This window comes from Colobus angolensis, unplaced genomic scaffold, assembly GCF_000951035.1.
Source record: "Colobus angolensis palliatus isolate OR3802 unplaced genomic scaffold, Cang.pa_1.0 Scaffold17, whole genome shotgun sequence".
Taxonomy (NCBI): Eukaryota; Metazoa; Chordata; class Mammalia; order Primates; family Cercopithecidae; genus Colobus; species Colobus angolensis.
Genome location: NW_012114821.1, coordinates 1706041 through 1722187, shown reverse-complemented (window position 1 = coordinate 1722187; position 16147 = coordinate 1706041). Strand labels below are relative to the sequence as shown.

The 16147-nt window shown below is 58.5% G+C and overlaps 1 protein-coding gene across 1 annotated transcript in view; it reads right to left on the bottom strand.

Annotated features, from left to right (window-relative positions):
• The window catches only part of ZC3H3 (zinc finger CCCH-type containing 3), a 105337-nt gene that overhangs the window by 25947 nt on the left and 63243 nt on the right, over positions 1–16147 (bottom strand). The window contains exons 5-9 of the mRNA XM_011938075.1: positions 15773–15960; positions 8760–8802; positions 8524–8682; positions 8358–8427; positions 5865–5996 (exon numbers count right to left, since the gene is read on the bottom strand). Coding sequence (XP_011793465.1) covers positions 5865–5996; positions 8358–8427; positions 8524–8682; positions 8760–8802; positions 15773–15960 — 592 coding nt within the window. The remainder of the gene's footprint in view (positions 1–5864; positions 5997–8357; positions 8428–8523; positions 8683–8759; positions 8803–15772; positions 15961–16147) is intronic.

The window sequence follows — 16147 nt, the reverse complement described above, 5'->3', positions numbered from 1 at the left end:
AAAAAAAAAAGAAAGAAAAAGAAATTAATGCTAATTTTGCTGTCACACTGCAAACTGCAAAAGTTAGGGGTACAGTGTGTGATAAACGTTTAGATATTTAAAAAGGCAGCCGGGCGTGGTGGCTCATGCCTGTAATCCCAGCACTTTGGGAGACCGACGCAGGTGGATCATTTGAGGTCAGGAGTTCAAGACCAGCCTGGCCAACATGGTGAAACCCCGTCTCTATTAAAAACATAAAAATTACTCAGGCGTGGTGGTACACGCCTATAAACCCAGCTACTCAGGAAGCTGAGGCAGAAGAATTGCTTGAATCCAGGAGGCAGAGGCTGCAGTGAGCCGAGATCGCACTACCACACTCCAGTCTGGGCGACAGAGTGAGACTCTGTCTCAAAAAAAAAAAAAAAGATTTAAAAAGGCATTTGATTTGTGGGTGGAAGATAATAGAAACATGTTCCAAATGATGGAATCGGGTTCCATGACACCCATGGGTTCAGGCATCCATGAGGGATCTTGGAATGCATCCCCCACAGAGAAGGGAAGACTACTGAATAAAGATCTATACTGGAAAACACTATAAGTAAATCAAATAAAAATTCTAAAAAGTGTTCAAGTAACCCATAGGAAGGCAAGAGAAAAAAACCCCTAGGGAAAAAAAGAACTAATAGAAAACAAAATAAATCAAATGATACACTTAAGCCCTAATATAGCAAAAATCACATTAAATGTAAATGTCCTAAATATACCAACTAAAAGACAGAGATTGGCAGAGTGAATTTTAAAACATGATTGAACTATCTGCTGTCTACAAGAAAGTCACTTCAATATGACACACAGATAAATTTAAAGTAAAAAGAGAAAAAAAGACTTATGAAAACTTGATTCAAAGAAAACAGGTGTGGCTATATTAATATCAGAAAAAGATGACTTCAAAGCAAAGAAAATCACTAGAGACAGAAACATGATATAAAAATAAAAGAGTAAATCTACCAAGAATGCATAGTATGGCCACACCTGTTATCCCAGCACTCTGGGAGGCCAAGGAGGACCATTTGAGATCAGGAGTTCAAGACTAGCCTGAGCAACATAGCGAGACCCCATTTCTACAAAAAAATTTAAAAAGTAGCCAGGCATGGTGGTGCATGCCTGTAGTCCTAGCTACTCAGTAGGCTGAGGTGGGAGGATCACCAGAGCTCAGGAGTTTGAGGTTGCAGTGAACTGCGATTGTGCCACTGAGCTCCAGCCTGGGCAACAAAGCGAGACCCGGTCTCTCTAAACAAACAACAACAACAAAAAGAATGCACAGCAATTCTAATGTATATGCACCAAACAGAAAAGCTGTAAAATACATGAAGCAATAACTGATAGCTATGAAAGGAGAACTAGACAAATCCACAATTATAGTTAGAGACTTCAACACCTCTCTCAACAACTGAACACCAGACCGAAAATCGTCAAGGAAGAACTCAAAAACACCTTTAACTAGCAAGATCTATTAGACATTTATAGAGCACCAACAACAGTGGAATACGCACTTTTTTCAAGTACATATGGAACATATACCAAGAAAGACCATATCCTCGGCCATAAAACAAACGTGAGAAACTTAGAATTAAAATCTGTATGATTTTAATCAACATAGATCAAACTAGAAATCAATGAAAGAAAGGTAACAGGAAAATTTCAAAACACTTGGAAGCTTAATAACACACTTCTAAATAATCTACAGGCAATACTCTGGTTTCTCTTCAGATCATATGACTCTTTTGCCTTTTACCAAATAATCCATAGGGCAAAGAGAAAATCTTAAGGGAAATAAACAAAAAACTCACAGGAGCTGTGCTTGGTGGCTCATACCTACAATCCCAGCACTTTGGGAGGCTGAGGTGGATGGAAAGTTACACGAAAGTTACACGAAAGGCCCACAAAAGAAACTTACAGAGACAGAAGTGGATGAGTGTTAGGGGCCAGGGGTGGGAGGAAGGCGGGGCTGGGACTGATGACGAAAAGAGCTGAGGGAATGCTGGGGGCAATGAAAACGATGGAAAGCTGCGTTGTGGTGCGGCTGTACAACTCTGAGTTTACTCAAACCCACAGAACCACAGACCTAGAGCAGAGGAATCGTGTGGGAGGGAAACTGTACTTCAATAAAGCTGTTTGTTTGTTTTTTTAAGCTGACACCACAAATCTAAGAGTTAGACCACTGTTGAGGGGAAAGCACCCATGACATGAAGAAAAACTAAGTGGGGCCCCACCTCACACAACACGAAAATAAAGAACAGCGAACAGCAGCTGACTTGTAGGGAGGCCTCCCCATGCCAGGGGCCGCCCAGGATGTTGCCAGGCCCACCGTGACCCCCTGAAGAGTCACCATGCCCCTCTGAGATACGCAGTGCCATTATCCCAATTGTATATAAAAGGAGATTGAGACCAGAGGAGGAAGTAATTGCGCAGGGACAAGCTACACGCACAGGTGCCTCTTGAGCCAGCAGCAGGCGATGCAGGAGGCACTCTGTGACCGTGGGTGGAGACTGGTCCTAAACAAGACTCCCGAGCACAAATGATAGGGCAAAGGATGTCAGGACTCTGCCTCATAAAGGACGAAGGATTCGGCCTAACAAAGCAGCACTGGCAAAAGCAAGGGTGACCAACAGAGAAGTGCTGTATGTGACCAAAACCAAGACAGGCGCTGTCCAGAGGACACAGGAGCCCCTCAAGCCTGGAGGATGAAGGCAGGGTGTGCGTGAGGGGGATCCCAGGTGTCTCAACTCTCAGCTCGCACTGGGGAGCTAAAACCCAAGACTCAGCCAGGGTCCTCCCTCTCTCGGCAGCTCCCTGCAGACAGGCACCAACCACACACAGGGCATGGAGAAAACGGCAGCATGAAGGCTCACGGAGCAGGCGCTGCAGATGTAGGAGGGCCAAGGTGTGGAGGAGCTCTCAACGCGGAGGTGGGGACGGAGTCACTGTCACCCCTGCACATGTGCACACGATACTTCCCAGCCCTATGCACTGGGGGCGCTGGCAGCAGCCAACACCCAAGCTGCAACAAGCACACGCAGCGCCCAGATCCTGAGTCCCAAACACCCAGAAGGAACCAGGGTGCTGCAGGAGCAGCTGTCCCACCCAGAGCCACCAGGAGCAGGAGCAGCTGTCCCACCCAGAGCCACCAGGAGCAGGAGCAGCTGTCCCATCCAGAGCCACCAGGAGCAGTGCCTAGACCCAGAATCTTTTTTTTTTTGAGACGGAGTTTCACTCTTGCCGCCCAGGCTAGAGTGCAATGGCGCAATCTCAGCTCACTGCAACCTCCACCTCCCGGGTTCCAGCAATTCTCCTGCCTCAGCCTCCCGAGTAGCTGGGATTACAGGCATTTGCCACCACAACCAGCTAATTTTTTGTATTTTTAGTAGAGATGGGGTTTCCCAATGTTGGCCAAGCTGGTTTCAAACTCCTGACCTCAGGTGATCCACCTGCCTCAGTCTCCCAAAGTGTTGGGATTACAGGCGTGAGCCATCACGCCTGGCCCAGACCCTGAGTCTTAAACACATCCATAAGGAGCCAGGAGCGGCTGTCCCAGAGCCGCCGGGTGCTGGGAGCATCTGGGTGCCAGAAAGCAAGGAAGGGTGCAGAAGTTGTCAGGAGCATCACAAGGGCAGGAGCCCTGACAGGGCAGCGTGAGTATTGAAAGGGGATGGCAATGGACCCAGCCGGACATACCCGTGGACAAACAGGTGAGCAGTGAGCATGGAGGAGGGAAAACTCTTCCGTTCAAGGACGCAGGCAGCGGATCAGAATTTGACAGCAGATAGACCCGTTTGGCTATTAAGACTAAGGGGAGAAGGTGAGGTTTTCTAGTCTCAAAGTCTCCCCCCAGCAAAACATTCTCAGCCGGGGAGATCCCTTTGACAAGGATGGAGCAAGCTCCCAAGGCAAGGGAGGAAAACAGCGCTGCACCAGACAGGGACGTCTACCAGGGAGGACGTGGCAGGGCGCGCAGACCCCGCAGGTGTGCACAAACAGGCAGTCTGAAGTCACCCCCGAGCTCATATCCAGGACAGGCAGCATCTGGCGGAGGCTGACCCCTGAGCCACAGCCGTGGCCCCCTAAAAGGGGAAAGAGCGGAGATTTACTCCCAGCCTAAATTATTCACAAGGAAAGGGAATGTGGCTCTTTAACAAGCCATCGCTTTATGAAGCAAGGTTAACAATTTCACTTGATTCAGTGGAATATTATGAACTCTCTGGGGCCCATTTGAGGACTTCTACTTCAGGCGCAAGGTGACGATTCAGCACTTTTCACATTATTTAGAGAATAAAATTAACCCTCGCAGGCCCGGGCTGCCGCCTGTCCCCACTGGATCTGGCCGGCTCAGCGCTTTCCCATATATAATTACAAGCCGCTATCCATCATGCGGGCGCCGCGGCGCGGACAAACGGAAAGGCAGCAGTAAGCACTTCCGCTAATAGCAGCAGGACCTAAATATCACTTTGATATTTTCATTTAAATGGAAACATTTTACAACAATCAGCCACGGCCTCCATGGGGATCCTGCCACTGCCCCCACAGGGTCTGGGGCTGCCCTGGCCAGGCCCTACCTCCCTGGAGGGGATTCCCTGCCAGGTTTCAGGTTGGCCCTGGCAGCAGGAGGAGCTGAGGGCTGGCTCCTCCTGGGCAGTGGCTGTGAGGACTGAGGATGAGGGAGAGGATGCTGGGAAGGGCCCGGCCCACCACAGAGCGCTGTGCACAGGAAGGCGTGTGTGGCCCAGCTACTACAGCACCCCACAGGGGAACCCAGCAAGGGAGGGGCAGGAGAGCCTAGGGTCGGTGTCCTTGCGGTGGGCTGGGAAAGGGTTCTTGGGGTGCCTGGTGTTCTCGGCTTCACGGGGGTTGCAGACCCTGAGGCAGCGCCAACACTCAGAAGTGTGAGGATCCAGGGGCAGTGAGCCATGGCTGCAGGCCCTGGGGCTCCCTCTCAAGATGCCAGGGACAAGGAGCATCTCCAGGTCCCCCAACTCCGGCCCCTCCCCACCCTCAGCCACCAGCCCTAGGCCAGGTGCAGGAGCCCCCAGGCAGGGAGAGAAACAGGCATGAGAGGCTGGGGGAGAGGGGGGCTGTACCTGGGACCAGGCCCACTGGGGAGGCTGAGGCTACATGGCTTGGGGCGGGGAGTCCTGGTGAAGCCAGGAGGACAGGTTGAGGCAGAGGGGAGGAGCTGGCTCCACTGCTGGGAATTTCCCAGAGAGCCTCCGCCTCCACAACGCAGGAGTCAGTCACACCCCCAGGAAGAGGGGAGCCGGAGCCATCAGCTGCAGATGACCCTTGCAGCCCAGGTCCCCAATTCCCCACCCAGCAGTCGTGCCCCACAATGAGCTCCAGTGCCAGCTCACCCCAGCCTCGCCAGCCACAGCTCAGGCGGCCCCCTCGGCTCTGCCCGGCCCACCCCTCTGCCCCAGGCCGGGTGGGAGTGTCCCATCCACCCGCAGCCTTCCTGTGGAGGCTGCCGGCCCCCTGGCCTCCAATATCCCCTTCACCACACTGCCATCCCCAGCAACATTCCAGGAGCTGCTCCGGCCCAGCCGCCACACCCCTACCATGGGGGGCCAGCTTCCAGGCTACCCGTGCTGCACCCGTAAGTCTAGGTCCTCTGCACCTCACCTTCCCACAGTTCAAACCCCACCCTGTGCTGGTGCTGTGCAACCCCGGGAAAGATGCTGGACCTCTCTCAGTCACCTGTGAGGTGGACGTGATGACACTGACCACCTCAGGGCTGCAGAAGGGTCATCCAGCCACGGCAGGCACCCAGGAGTGAACAGGGGACGACCAAACCACAGGAACCCCGCCCACTCGAGCCCCCACAGACCCCTCACCTTTGCACCCAGGGGGCAGTAGCCTTTGAGGAAGTCGCTGCAGACCTCAGCCTTGCGGGACACGTACACGTGGCTGTAGGGACAGTTGCTGTTGCTGCAGATGCCCTTCAGGAAGTAGGAGCACACGGGCATCTGCGGGAAGGGCCAGCAGTGAGGGCCAGCAGGCGGCCACCCTCCAGGGCCCACAGATGGCGGCTGGGGACCCTCCTACAGCCCCGCTCGAGAGAGAAATGGACACGACGGCACCAGCAGGCAGGAAGGGCAGCCACCAGGACCCGCGGGGCAGGGAGGCTGCTGCTCAGAGGTGGCCCCGGCCTTCCCAGGTGAGCCACACCCCTGCCCTCACTCTGTCCAGAGGAGGCATGGAGCAGCCCTGTGGCTCAGCCTCAGGGGCACCCTCCTCTGAGTCCCTCACCTGTTCTGAGCCTGCCCACCGTCCAGGGCGAGATGGCAGCCAGGGCTCCCAACCACTAGCCTGTGGTCAGGGCTACCCTTGGAGCCTCTCAGGCCATGGGGACCAGTGTCTAGGTGGGAAGACAAGCCACAGGCCAGCACCCAACAGAGGGCTCTCCAGGCACCTGACCTGTGGGCCACAGGCAGTGTCCCTGGGCTCTAGGTGGGCAGGAGCCACCTGAAAGCAGGCCTGGCGTGGCACTGGCTGCAGGCCAGCACCATGGAGGCTGAGGCTGTCAGCAGGAGGGGTCCAGCAGCATCCTCCTCCCCAGCACAGGGCCGCTGGCCACAGTCAGTGCTTGTTATCACCACTGGGCTGGGAGAGGGAAGCAATGCAACTTTCCTCCCATTTAGGGGAACCTCAGGCCTGAGGAGCAATGGCTGGGCTAGGGCCACCCAGGGAGGGAAGCAGGGGGTCTCTTGCCGTTTCCAGGAGACATCTCCCTGCCCCTTGGGGGCCACCACAGGCTCCTCCTGGGCTGCCTGGGTGTCCAGAACAAAGATGTCACCGTCTGGCCTCAGCATGGAGCCCCCACAGAGCCCCTGCCAGCACCCCGGGGTCTCCAGCCTTGCCCCAGGCTATTCCCGCTCCCCTCCCAGGGCCTTGCTCCCTCCTGGGTCAGACTACCCTCCCGGCTCCCTCTACCCCTGTCCCCCTCCCCTTTCCAGCCTGCTCAGAGCTGCTGGGGCCTGAGGAGCCCTGGGGGATCTGGGCAGATCCAGAGGCTTTAAAAAGTCACTTTTCTGGGGCAAGGTTGGGGATGGGAGAGGAACTTGTCTAAGGCCAAGGAGGGAAGAAGGGGTCTAGAGCCAGCGGCCAGGGCTGAGAGGGAGGGAGGGAAAAGGCAAAGAAACAAAGGGTGATTTAACGAGCGGGAGTTTATTTCTAATTGTCTTTTAACTGCAGCCGCAGAGGGGAGAGGGGCTGGGGGCCTGTTTGGGGCTGGCGGTGGTGGGCTGTAGACAATTCCCTTAATGTGGTTTTTGATATAGAGCCCAAATTAGCTCTAATAAAAAGGGATGATAAAGCCAACTCTACAGCAAACGGAGCTCCTCCTGGCTGTCAGAGCGGGGCTGTTATCAAGAGGAAACTGCATTCTCATTTCAATTAACCTTGTTTGCACCCCGCCACGTCCACACAAATAACAATAACATTAATTCAGGGCACTGGTGCGGGGCGTCCACATTAGACAGCTTGGAATGTGCTCCGGCTTTGGAGCTGGGAGCTAATGAACCCGAAACTCGACGTGAATTTCCAAATTGCTCACAACAGAGTTCCGAAGCTCTATTAGGGAGAAAAATGCTGATTCTTTTCAAGTTCCTCAAGGGGAAAAGCTGTTGCGGCAGCAGCACCCCTGCCCAACACCGCCTCCCTCATCCGAGGCAGCCCTCACTCCACTCGCATGCTGTGGTCATACCGTGGCTGAGTCCAGGGCACAAGAGCTCCATGTGTCCCCGCCAGTACTGACCCCGACCCCAGCCCTGGGGGCGCTCTTGCTTCTTCCCAGCAGGGGACCCACCTTGGCTCAAAACAAGTCTGTGGGGTTTTAGGCGGGGACAACTGCATGCGCCAGGAGTCCAGCTGTTTCCCCTCCAGCCCCTCCCTCCTGCCTTCTGCCCAGGCAGCCTCCCCATCCAGCCCCTCACATACAGCTTCCCCGCTCCTGCCAACCCCAGTCTGAAGAGGCCCCGAGGCCTCAGCCCTGGGTCCACAGGGGTACCTGTGGGACCGCCTTCCCCTAGGCATGTGTAAGGGGGGCCTGGGGATCTGGTGAGGCCTGGTGCTGTCAGGAGAAGGGAAAAGAGACCCCTGTGCATGGTGAGTGGGGACCCTATCAGTGCTGCCTTCCTGGGAAGAGGCAGCCCAGCTGCAAAACCTGCAGTGGGGTAGAGGCGGTACAGCAGACTCTAAGGATGCCAGGGCAGGGATCTGCATGTCCCAAGCCCAGGGAAAGCTGTGGGCACCATCTGCCCAGAGGCCAGGCGGCCGAGGCCCCAGAGAAAGGTGCACGGGAACAGGGCCACCAGTGCTGCACTCACCTTCTCCTTGGACACATGGTGGGAGAAGGGGCAGGTCCCATCCGTTTTCTTGCAGGTGCCCCGGACAAACCTGCAGCACCAGGAGAAAAGGGTGTGAGGAAGGGCCAGCAGGGACCACGGGCAGGGCCCAGCACAGAACCTCCCCCAGGCGAGGGCAGGAGGGCACCTGGTGCACACGGCCACCTTCTCAGGGTCATGGATGTAAGGGCAGTGCTCGCCACGGTTGCACCTGCCGAAGCGGTTATAGTACATGCAGTACTCCTTCCTCTTCTCCCTCCGCTGCCGTGCCTGCCGGATGATGGCCAGGCTGCGCTGCACGGCCCGGCTGCAGACAGCGAGAGAGGTGCATGAGCCCGAAGGCAAGCAGGGAGCCCCGCCCACTGCCCAGCCCGAAGGCAGTACCTGGCCAGGGAACGGCTACAGCTGCCTGCAGGATCCAGCCGGCCTGTCGGGGAGAGAGGCACGGGTCATAGCAGGCCATAGCCTTGCCTGCAGGCCCTTTCCCTGCTAACCCCCTCAGTCAAGGCCCTCAGGGGTCCCAGCCCTCAGCTCAGGCAAAGCCTCCCTCCAGGGAACTGCCCAGAGCTCCCCTCCCCACAGTGACGCTCTGGGCCCTGCCAGGCCCCTCTGGGGACACAGCACCTGAGAGTGGGGAGCTGCTAGGCCCTGTGTCTGGCTCTTCTCTAGGGCAGGGTCCAGGAAGGGTTCCTGTCCCTGCCCTCAGAGCCAGCAAAGCCAGGCAGCACCCTCGGAGGGCCTGGCCACGTGGGCTAGAGCCGCCCACCTGTCCCTGCGGCCTCCCTGGTCAGGCTCCCCAGGGCCACACTCTGCTGGCCGGAACCCCCCTGCTGGCTTCCTCATGTCCCTGGGTGCCCATCCTGGGCCGAGGCAGTGACTGGCCAATGGACACTGCTCCTGGCTCTCTCCTCAGCCCCTGCCACCCAGGAAGCTGCCCTGTAAACAGAACAGCTGCTAACAGCAGCACCTCCCTCTGCCAGAGCCTGGGCTGGGGCTTATGGGGGACCTGCAGGGTCACTTAGACCAGGGCGTGAATATGGCCCATGGGGCACACGTGGTCTGGCCTTTTAGGAGCAAGAACGGTTTCTGATTTTTAGAGGACTGTAAAACTAAAGAAATGCAGCAGAGAAGGTGTGGGGACAAAGCCCGCTCGGCGGAGGCATCTGCCCGGCTGCCCACTGCAGCTGTGGGCTGCTGGGGGAAGGGCACCCTGTCCCTGAGGCCCTGGGCTGGCCCTAGCAGATCCTGGCTAGTGCCTGTTACTCTAAATTTTAGAGGTGCCTCATCAGATACTCCTCAAAACCCTGAGCATAAGGACCACCTCAGCCTTTCTGAAACTGCACACCATGGCCTGAGAGGGCGGCGGTGGCAGGAAGGGAATGGACTTTGGGACTGCACATGGCCGAGTGCTGTGAGGCCTCAGAGCCAAGGGGATGAGGCGGGGACGGGGTGCTACCTGGAGGAGGAGGGTCTGCTCCAGTGACACAGTCCTGCCTGCCTTCTACAGACAGAGGTCACCCAGGATCATGGGGTGGGCAGGGCAGGGCGAGCCTGCTGAGGGCGGCTTTCCCGGGTTCCTCAAATACGCACATGATCCTGCCCAGACCAGATCCAATTTCCTCCAGGGCAAATGCTGAAATGGACACTGCAGTTAAGAGGCAGAGGTGACATCACTCAGAAATTCTGGGGACCTGAGGTGGCGACAAAGCCATCCTACTTTAAAAAGGGATGTCCCAAAGCTGCCCAGCCCCAAATAGCCAGCCCTGCCCCACTCTGAGCACTGGAGAGCAGCCTTGTCCTCACTCCCCAGATGGCCCAGCAGCCACAGGCTCCCACCTGAGAACCCAAGCCTACTGCCCCTTTGCACCCTCAGGCTGGAGCCCCCCACACTCCTCGCTTTGTGCTTTGCATCCAGCCCGGTGCTCCCTGGCTGGGGTCAATGGTGCTGCTGCCCTTCGCCCTCAGGGACCCTGCCTACTGTCCCCACTCTCAGACCATCTCAAGTTTCAAAAGGGCAGCTCCAGAGCTGAGTGGCAAGTGAGCCCTGCGGGTGCAGAAGCAGGAGCTAGTAATGGAGCCTGGGGGCAAGAAAGGAGGCACTGAGGAAAGTAGAAACCTGGGGGGTGTGGGGAGGCCAAGGGCAAAGGGAGGGTGATGAGGGTCTGGGTGCGGGGGGGACCAATGCGGGGGGAGGGAGCTCAGGGCAGCCCCTGTTCTCAGGCCGGGACCCTTGTCCCCGGGTGGGCAGCAGGGTCCAGGTAGCACAGGCATGCCCTCGCACCTGCCAGACTGTGTGGTGAGGGACGCGGCAATGCGGCGGCCTGTCGGCACTGCTGGTTCCCAGGCTCTCGCCCAGGCTGCCGCTAACACTGTGACGCCATCTGCTCCCAGCCAGGGACACGCGGGCATCACAAGCCCGCCTGGCACGTGACAGGGTGCAGCGGGGGGGGTACTTCCCTTTCCACTTTGTGCTATTTAAAAAACATGCCAGTGTGTTGGCCGGGCGCGGTGGCTCATGCCTGTAATCCCAGCACTTTGGGAGGCCGAGGCAGGCAGATCACCTGAGGTCCAGAGTTCGAAACCAGCCATGACCAACATGGAGAAATCCCGTCTCTACTGAAAAGAAAAAATTAGCTGGGTGTGGTGGCACATGTCTGTAATCCCAGCTGCTCCGGAGGCTGAGGCAGAATGGCTTGAACCCGGGAGGCGGAGGTTGCTGTGAGCCGAGATCTCGCCATTGCACTCCAGCCTGGGCTACAAGAGCGAAACTCTGTCTCAAAAAAAAAAAATTCCCAGTGTGAGGCTCATGACAGGAGTTCTGACAAAAACAGGAGGCACTTTTTCAAATGCTTTGCAGTGTTAAAAAATGCACATAAAACAGGTGGCTGGAAAAAGGGCAGGGGCTGCCTGAGAGGTGCTAAAAAGTTCAACTGAATAACCCCCAGCAACTCAACAGCAGAAGGCGCCGTGCATTCCAAATAACTTTCACTTCCCCGGGATCTTCCCAGAATAGACACGGCTCCCGCCAGCCCCACCCCCTGCTCGGTGCCCCAGTGCCGGCTCTGGGCCAGGCTCCTCTGGGCACCGCTGGATGTCAGGCCCTGTAAGGCAAGCGGGGTGGGGGCCCTGCAGTCAGAGGTTCCTCAGCACTTCCAGTCCCTGCTCCAGCCAGCACCCACTGGACAGCTGCTGCCCGGCCCAAGGGACAATATCCATGATGAGCAGCACACGCAGGCAGCCCCAATTCCCAGCCCAGCCCTCTCCCAGGAAGTCAGGCAGGGCCGCGCCAAGCCCTGGTCTGCTCACAGCGTGCCCACCAGGCCCTCCAGGGCACGTCCGTCTGGTACATGGAAACTGCACCCTTGGGAAAAGGCGGCCAGCGGCAGAGGGCACCCCAGGAGAGGCAATGTGGGGTGGGGGCTCTCAGACAGGACCTATGTCACCCCAGGGAGGGAGGGCAGGTGACGAGCAGGGGAGGTGCAGAGGCCGGACGTGCCAGGAACACGCAGCAGCTGGCCCGCAGCAGGGAGGGCCACAACCACAGGTGCCTGGGGGCTTGGGGGACACAGAACAAGCCAAGGCCAGCCCTGTGGCCAGAGTCTGGGGCCTCTGCCCCATCACAGGGACCGTCAGGCTCTTGGTGGCCATATATGGGCCATGTTCATTGGGGGCCTACACAGGAGTATGCGGGGAGGGGCCCTGGAGCTCAGCCCTTCAGGTGGCAGGTGGGCTGTGGAGGGAGGGCTCGGCTTCATGGAGTGGGGAAGCTGGGGGTAGAAGCCACACTGTCCTCTGCCGTCAGGGGCCCAGAGCCCGGGGGGCTCAGCCAGGACAACCACCCTCACCCCTTCCAAGAAGCTGCACTTTCTTGTTGAAATCAAATTTCTGCTGACACCAAGAGAGGAAATTTATTTCTTTAATTATTATTCCTCTTAAGTGGGCTGGTCAGCGGTATCCCACAGCTGGGAGCCATCTACCTTCCTCATGGCGAGGCGGGGCTGGTGGGGGCCCAGGCAGCTGGAGCTGTGGCCTCAGCTGTCGACCCAAAGGGTGGGTGCGGCCTCACTGGGCTCTGCAGAGCCCCAGGACTGCCACAGTCGCCACCAAGGCTGGCCAGCAGGACACCAGAGGCCACAGCCCCACTTGATGGAAGGTGGGGCCTCCCCAGGGGCAGGGGTGGGAGGAAGGAGGCCCCAGGACCCCTGCCTGCCACCGGCCTCTGTGCACCAGACCCTCCTTGCTTGGGTTGCTGAGGCCGAATGAGGGAGCTCTGGGTTGCTGCTGGTGCAGGGGTGAGATGCGCCCCAGAAGGGCTGGGGGAACCAGACTGGCTCTCTGATGGCTCTGGGGCAAGGGAAGGGCCAGCAGAGGCAGGGGCCAGTCAGCAAGGGTGGCCAGGATAGACTGTTCGCAGTGTGGTGATGTCAGGGGCTCTGCGCTCGCCGGTGCTCTGCCATGTGTGTAAATGGCAAAATCTGCGGCGCTCAGCACTTGGCACCGAGGGGGAGACGCAGGAGCGCCGCAGCCTCCCAGGGAGGAGTGTGGCAGCCCCTTCCTCCCCTCCCCACTGCTGAGCAGGCCAAGGCTATACAGTCCCTCCTCCCCAAAGCTCAGACCCTGGGCGGTTCGGTGGTGGGCACCGTGCCTGAAGGGGCCAAGTGCAAACCTGCTGCCTGCCTGCTGCCTGCCACAGGCATCTCATGGACACCGAGGGATGGGAGGAGCCGGGGTGGCAGGTGCACCTCCCCCAACAGGCCCACCCAGCCCAACACAAGTGGGCCACAGGATCCTGGCGACCCAAGGACCCCGGTGCAGGGAGATGGACCCAAGCCACAAGCCCCTCCATGGGTCCCACAGATGCACGGTACGGGGAGAGTCCCAAGGACACACCGTGACCTGGGGTGAAGAGGTGGGGCCAGCCTTGGCACTGTGCAGGGAGTGGGATGCAGCTGCTGTAATGGGGGGCCACTCCCTGAGTGGGTGGGTCCCTGGGATGGACTCTGGCTCTGGAAAGCGCAGAAGGCATCCCCTCCCTGGCTCCGGCTTCCGCAGAGCAGGGCAGGGCCTGCAGACTGACTGCCAGGAGCAGCCTCAGCTGCCTATCCTGGCCGCCTGGGGCTCTCGGGGGCGTCGGGACACCATGGTCTCCATGGCTGCTGTCTTGGCCACTTAACCATCAACCTTAGTCAATGCTATTATCATGACTACCGGGAGCTTTCTGAATGGGGGTGCAGCGGTGCCAGGCAGACCCCGCCTGCTCCCAACCCATCTTATCTCCCTGCTGGCTGTGCACAGGGTCCTGCAGTGTCTCACACCCCCTCACGCTCCTGCCCAGGTCTCTGCATGGTCACCTAGGGATGCTCTTGCTGCTCCTGTCCCTTCTGAGCTCCTCTCAGTTTTCAGCTCATGAGAAAGGCCTCCCTGACCGCCTGACTGGACACGAGTCTAGGAATCTACGCCTGTGGGCCCTAGGAATCTTCACGCGTGCTCAGCCCATGCCTCCCCCTGCACTAGGGATGTCAGAGGCAGCATCCGTGGGAGGTGCAGGGCACCCTCCCACCCAGGCAGGCAGGTGACGGCTCGGGGCACCCTTCCCTGGGCAGAGGGATCAGCCCAGATGCTCTGCACACTGCCTTCAGGACCAGAGAGGAAAGCCAGTGCCAGGACTGTGCCTGCAGGGTCAGTGCTCTCAGGACAGTGCCAGCCAACGTGGGGCTTGGCCTCTGCCAAGGAGGCCCGGGGGGAAGGTGGGACCACCCAGCATGAGCAGAGAGGCACCTCATGGCTTTGTCCCTGGGGGGTCAAGCACGATGTCCTCAGAGCGCCTGTTGCCGGCCCCAGGCGCTCCACTGCTCAGGCTCCGTTGGCCCACATGGCTGGCGGTGGGTGGATGGCCACGGGCACCTGGGACCTGCTGTGCCAGAGACTAGCCAGGGGCTTATACTTCACTGAGGGAATGACTGTTGGAGATGAGCCCGAGACCCCTGCCCTCCATGATACAACCAGCTGTGTGTAGGGCCCCACATGCCACGAAGCTCCGGAGTCAGAGGGTCAGAGGTAACCAGAGAAGGCTCTGCTGGGTGACAGGAGGGTCTGTCCCCAAACCCATGGCAGCATCCCCCAGGGGCGGAGCCTCACCAAGGCCCCCATGTTCTCAGCCAGCTCCTGCACTGAGCACCTGAGGTGTAGCAGAGATGAGGCCACACACACAAATCACACTGCCCAGTCTCTCAAGGTACGGGTGGGGAAGCGGAGGCACACACAGGAGTGACACAGTGCCCAGGAAGGGACCCAGAGCTTCTCACCAGATCCTCAGCAAGTGAGAACTTATTCCCACCCAGTTCACCAGGCCCCCCCCAGCCCCAGCCACCAGCCTGCAGGCATGGTCAGGGGCACTGGCCAGCCACAGTGTGGCTCAGAGCCCTGTGAGGCAGGTGCCAGGGCCCCCATGCTGCTCCCAGCGACCCTGCCTAGGAAACAGCCTGGAAGCCCCTGGAGCCCAGAGATGAACACTAGGAACACAGCCAGGCAGGGTGGCCAGTGAGGCTGGCTTCCAGGGAAGGACGCTTCCCGCCTCTCCTCTGACCCCTGCAGACCCTGCCCTCAGAGTCCACCTCCTCCAGGGCTGAACCTGTTCTCCCTCTAGACCCCAGGCAGGTCGGGGGGCCAGCAGGGCCCAGCCTCTGCAATCCCAACACCGCTTGCAATCTCCCCCACCCTTTTTTTTTTAATGGACAAGAAGGGGTAAAATTGGACTGAAACCAAAATATTTTTCTAGTTAATTTTGTAGGATAAGCGAATCCGAAGCATTTCCTTCTCCTGAGCCTGTTTCCCTGGGCTGGGAGGGCGCGAGGTGGTGGCGCCGGCTGCCTCCAGACACAGTTGTCGAGGCGTCGCCAATGCGATTACTGGCACCGCGGCCCCAGGTGCGCGCTCGCCCGGGCGTGTTTACCGTACCTGGCCTCATCCTTTTTCCAAAAGCGAAACACGGTGCTTGTGAGCAACTCTCCCCTACCCCACAGAAAATCAGGGGCCGCTCAGTCACATGAACCGGGAACCACTCCAGAGCCCTTCCCGGGGGGATGCCAGAGAAAGGCCTCCTGGCACCCTCCATTCTCCGGCCACCCTGTCAGTCTCACTAGGGATGGCTACGAAGGCGCTGGGTGTATGGAAGAGTGAAATTAACTCCCAGGCTGGGAGGTGACCCACTTGGGAAGTGCTTGTTTGGACTGGCTCTCCGGGAGCATGAGGCCCCTGACCTCCTCCCTAAGACAGGGGCGTGAGCCAAGGCCCAGAGTAGCCACAGCATGTTGGAGGTTAGGGAGTCTGGCCTGCAGTGCCCACCACACACTGGCCGGACGGTGTCACCTCCCAGTGCCCCCGCCCTCACCTCTCACCTGTGCGGAGAAGCGGCCTGCTGCCCGCGTCGCCAGGCTGGCCAGAGGTCTTGGAGAGTTTGTTGGCAGATACTTTGTACAGGACCCCTCCGATGCAGCGGTACCCTTTGCTCCGCCACCAAGGGGAGCCCGGTTGGGCTTTCCCACCCCCGCTGGCAATTGGACGCAGGCGGTTCAGCACCAGGGACCTGCAGAGACAGGAAATGCCCATCAAACCTGGCCCCAGGACAAACTACAGCTCTGATGGTCAGTGCCAGAGGCCGAGCCTCTGTCCCCGAGGGGGACAGGGAGCAGCACCTGCGGGGGACACACACTCCAGCTGTGACGACCACGGGCCACCGAGGGGACAGGGAGCAGCACCTGCGGTGGGCACAC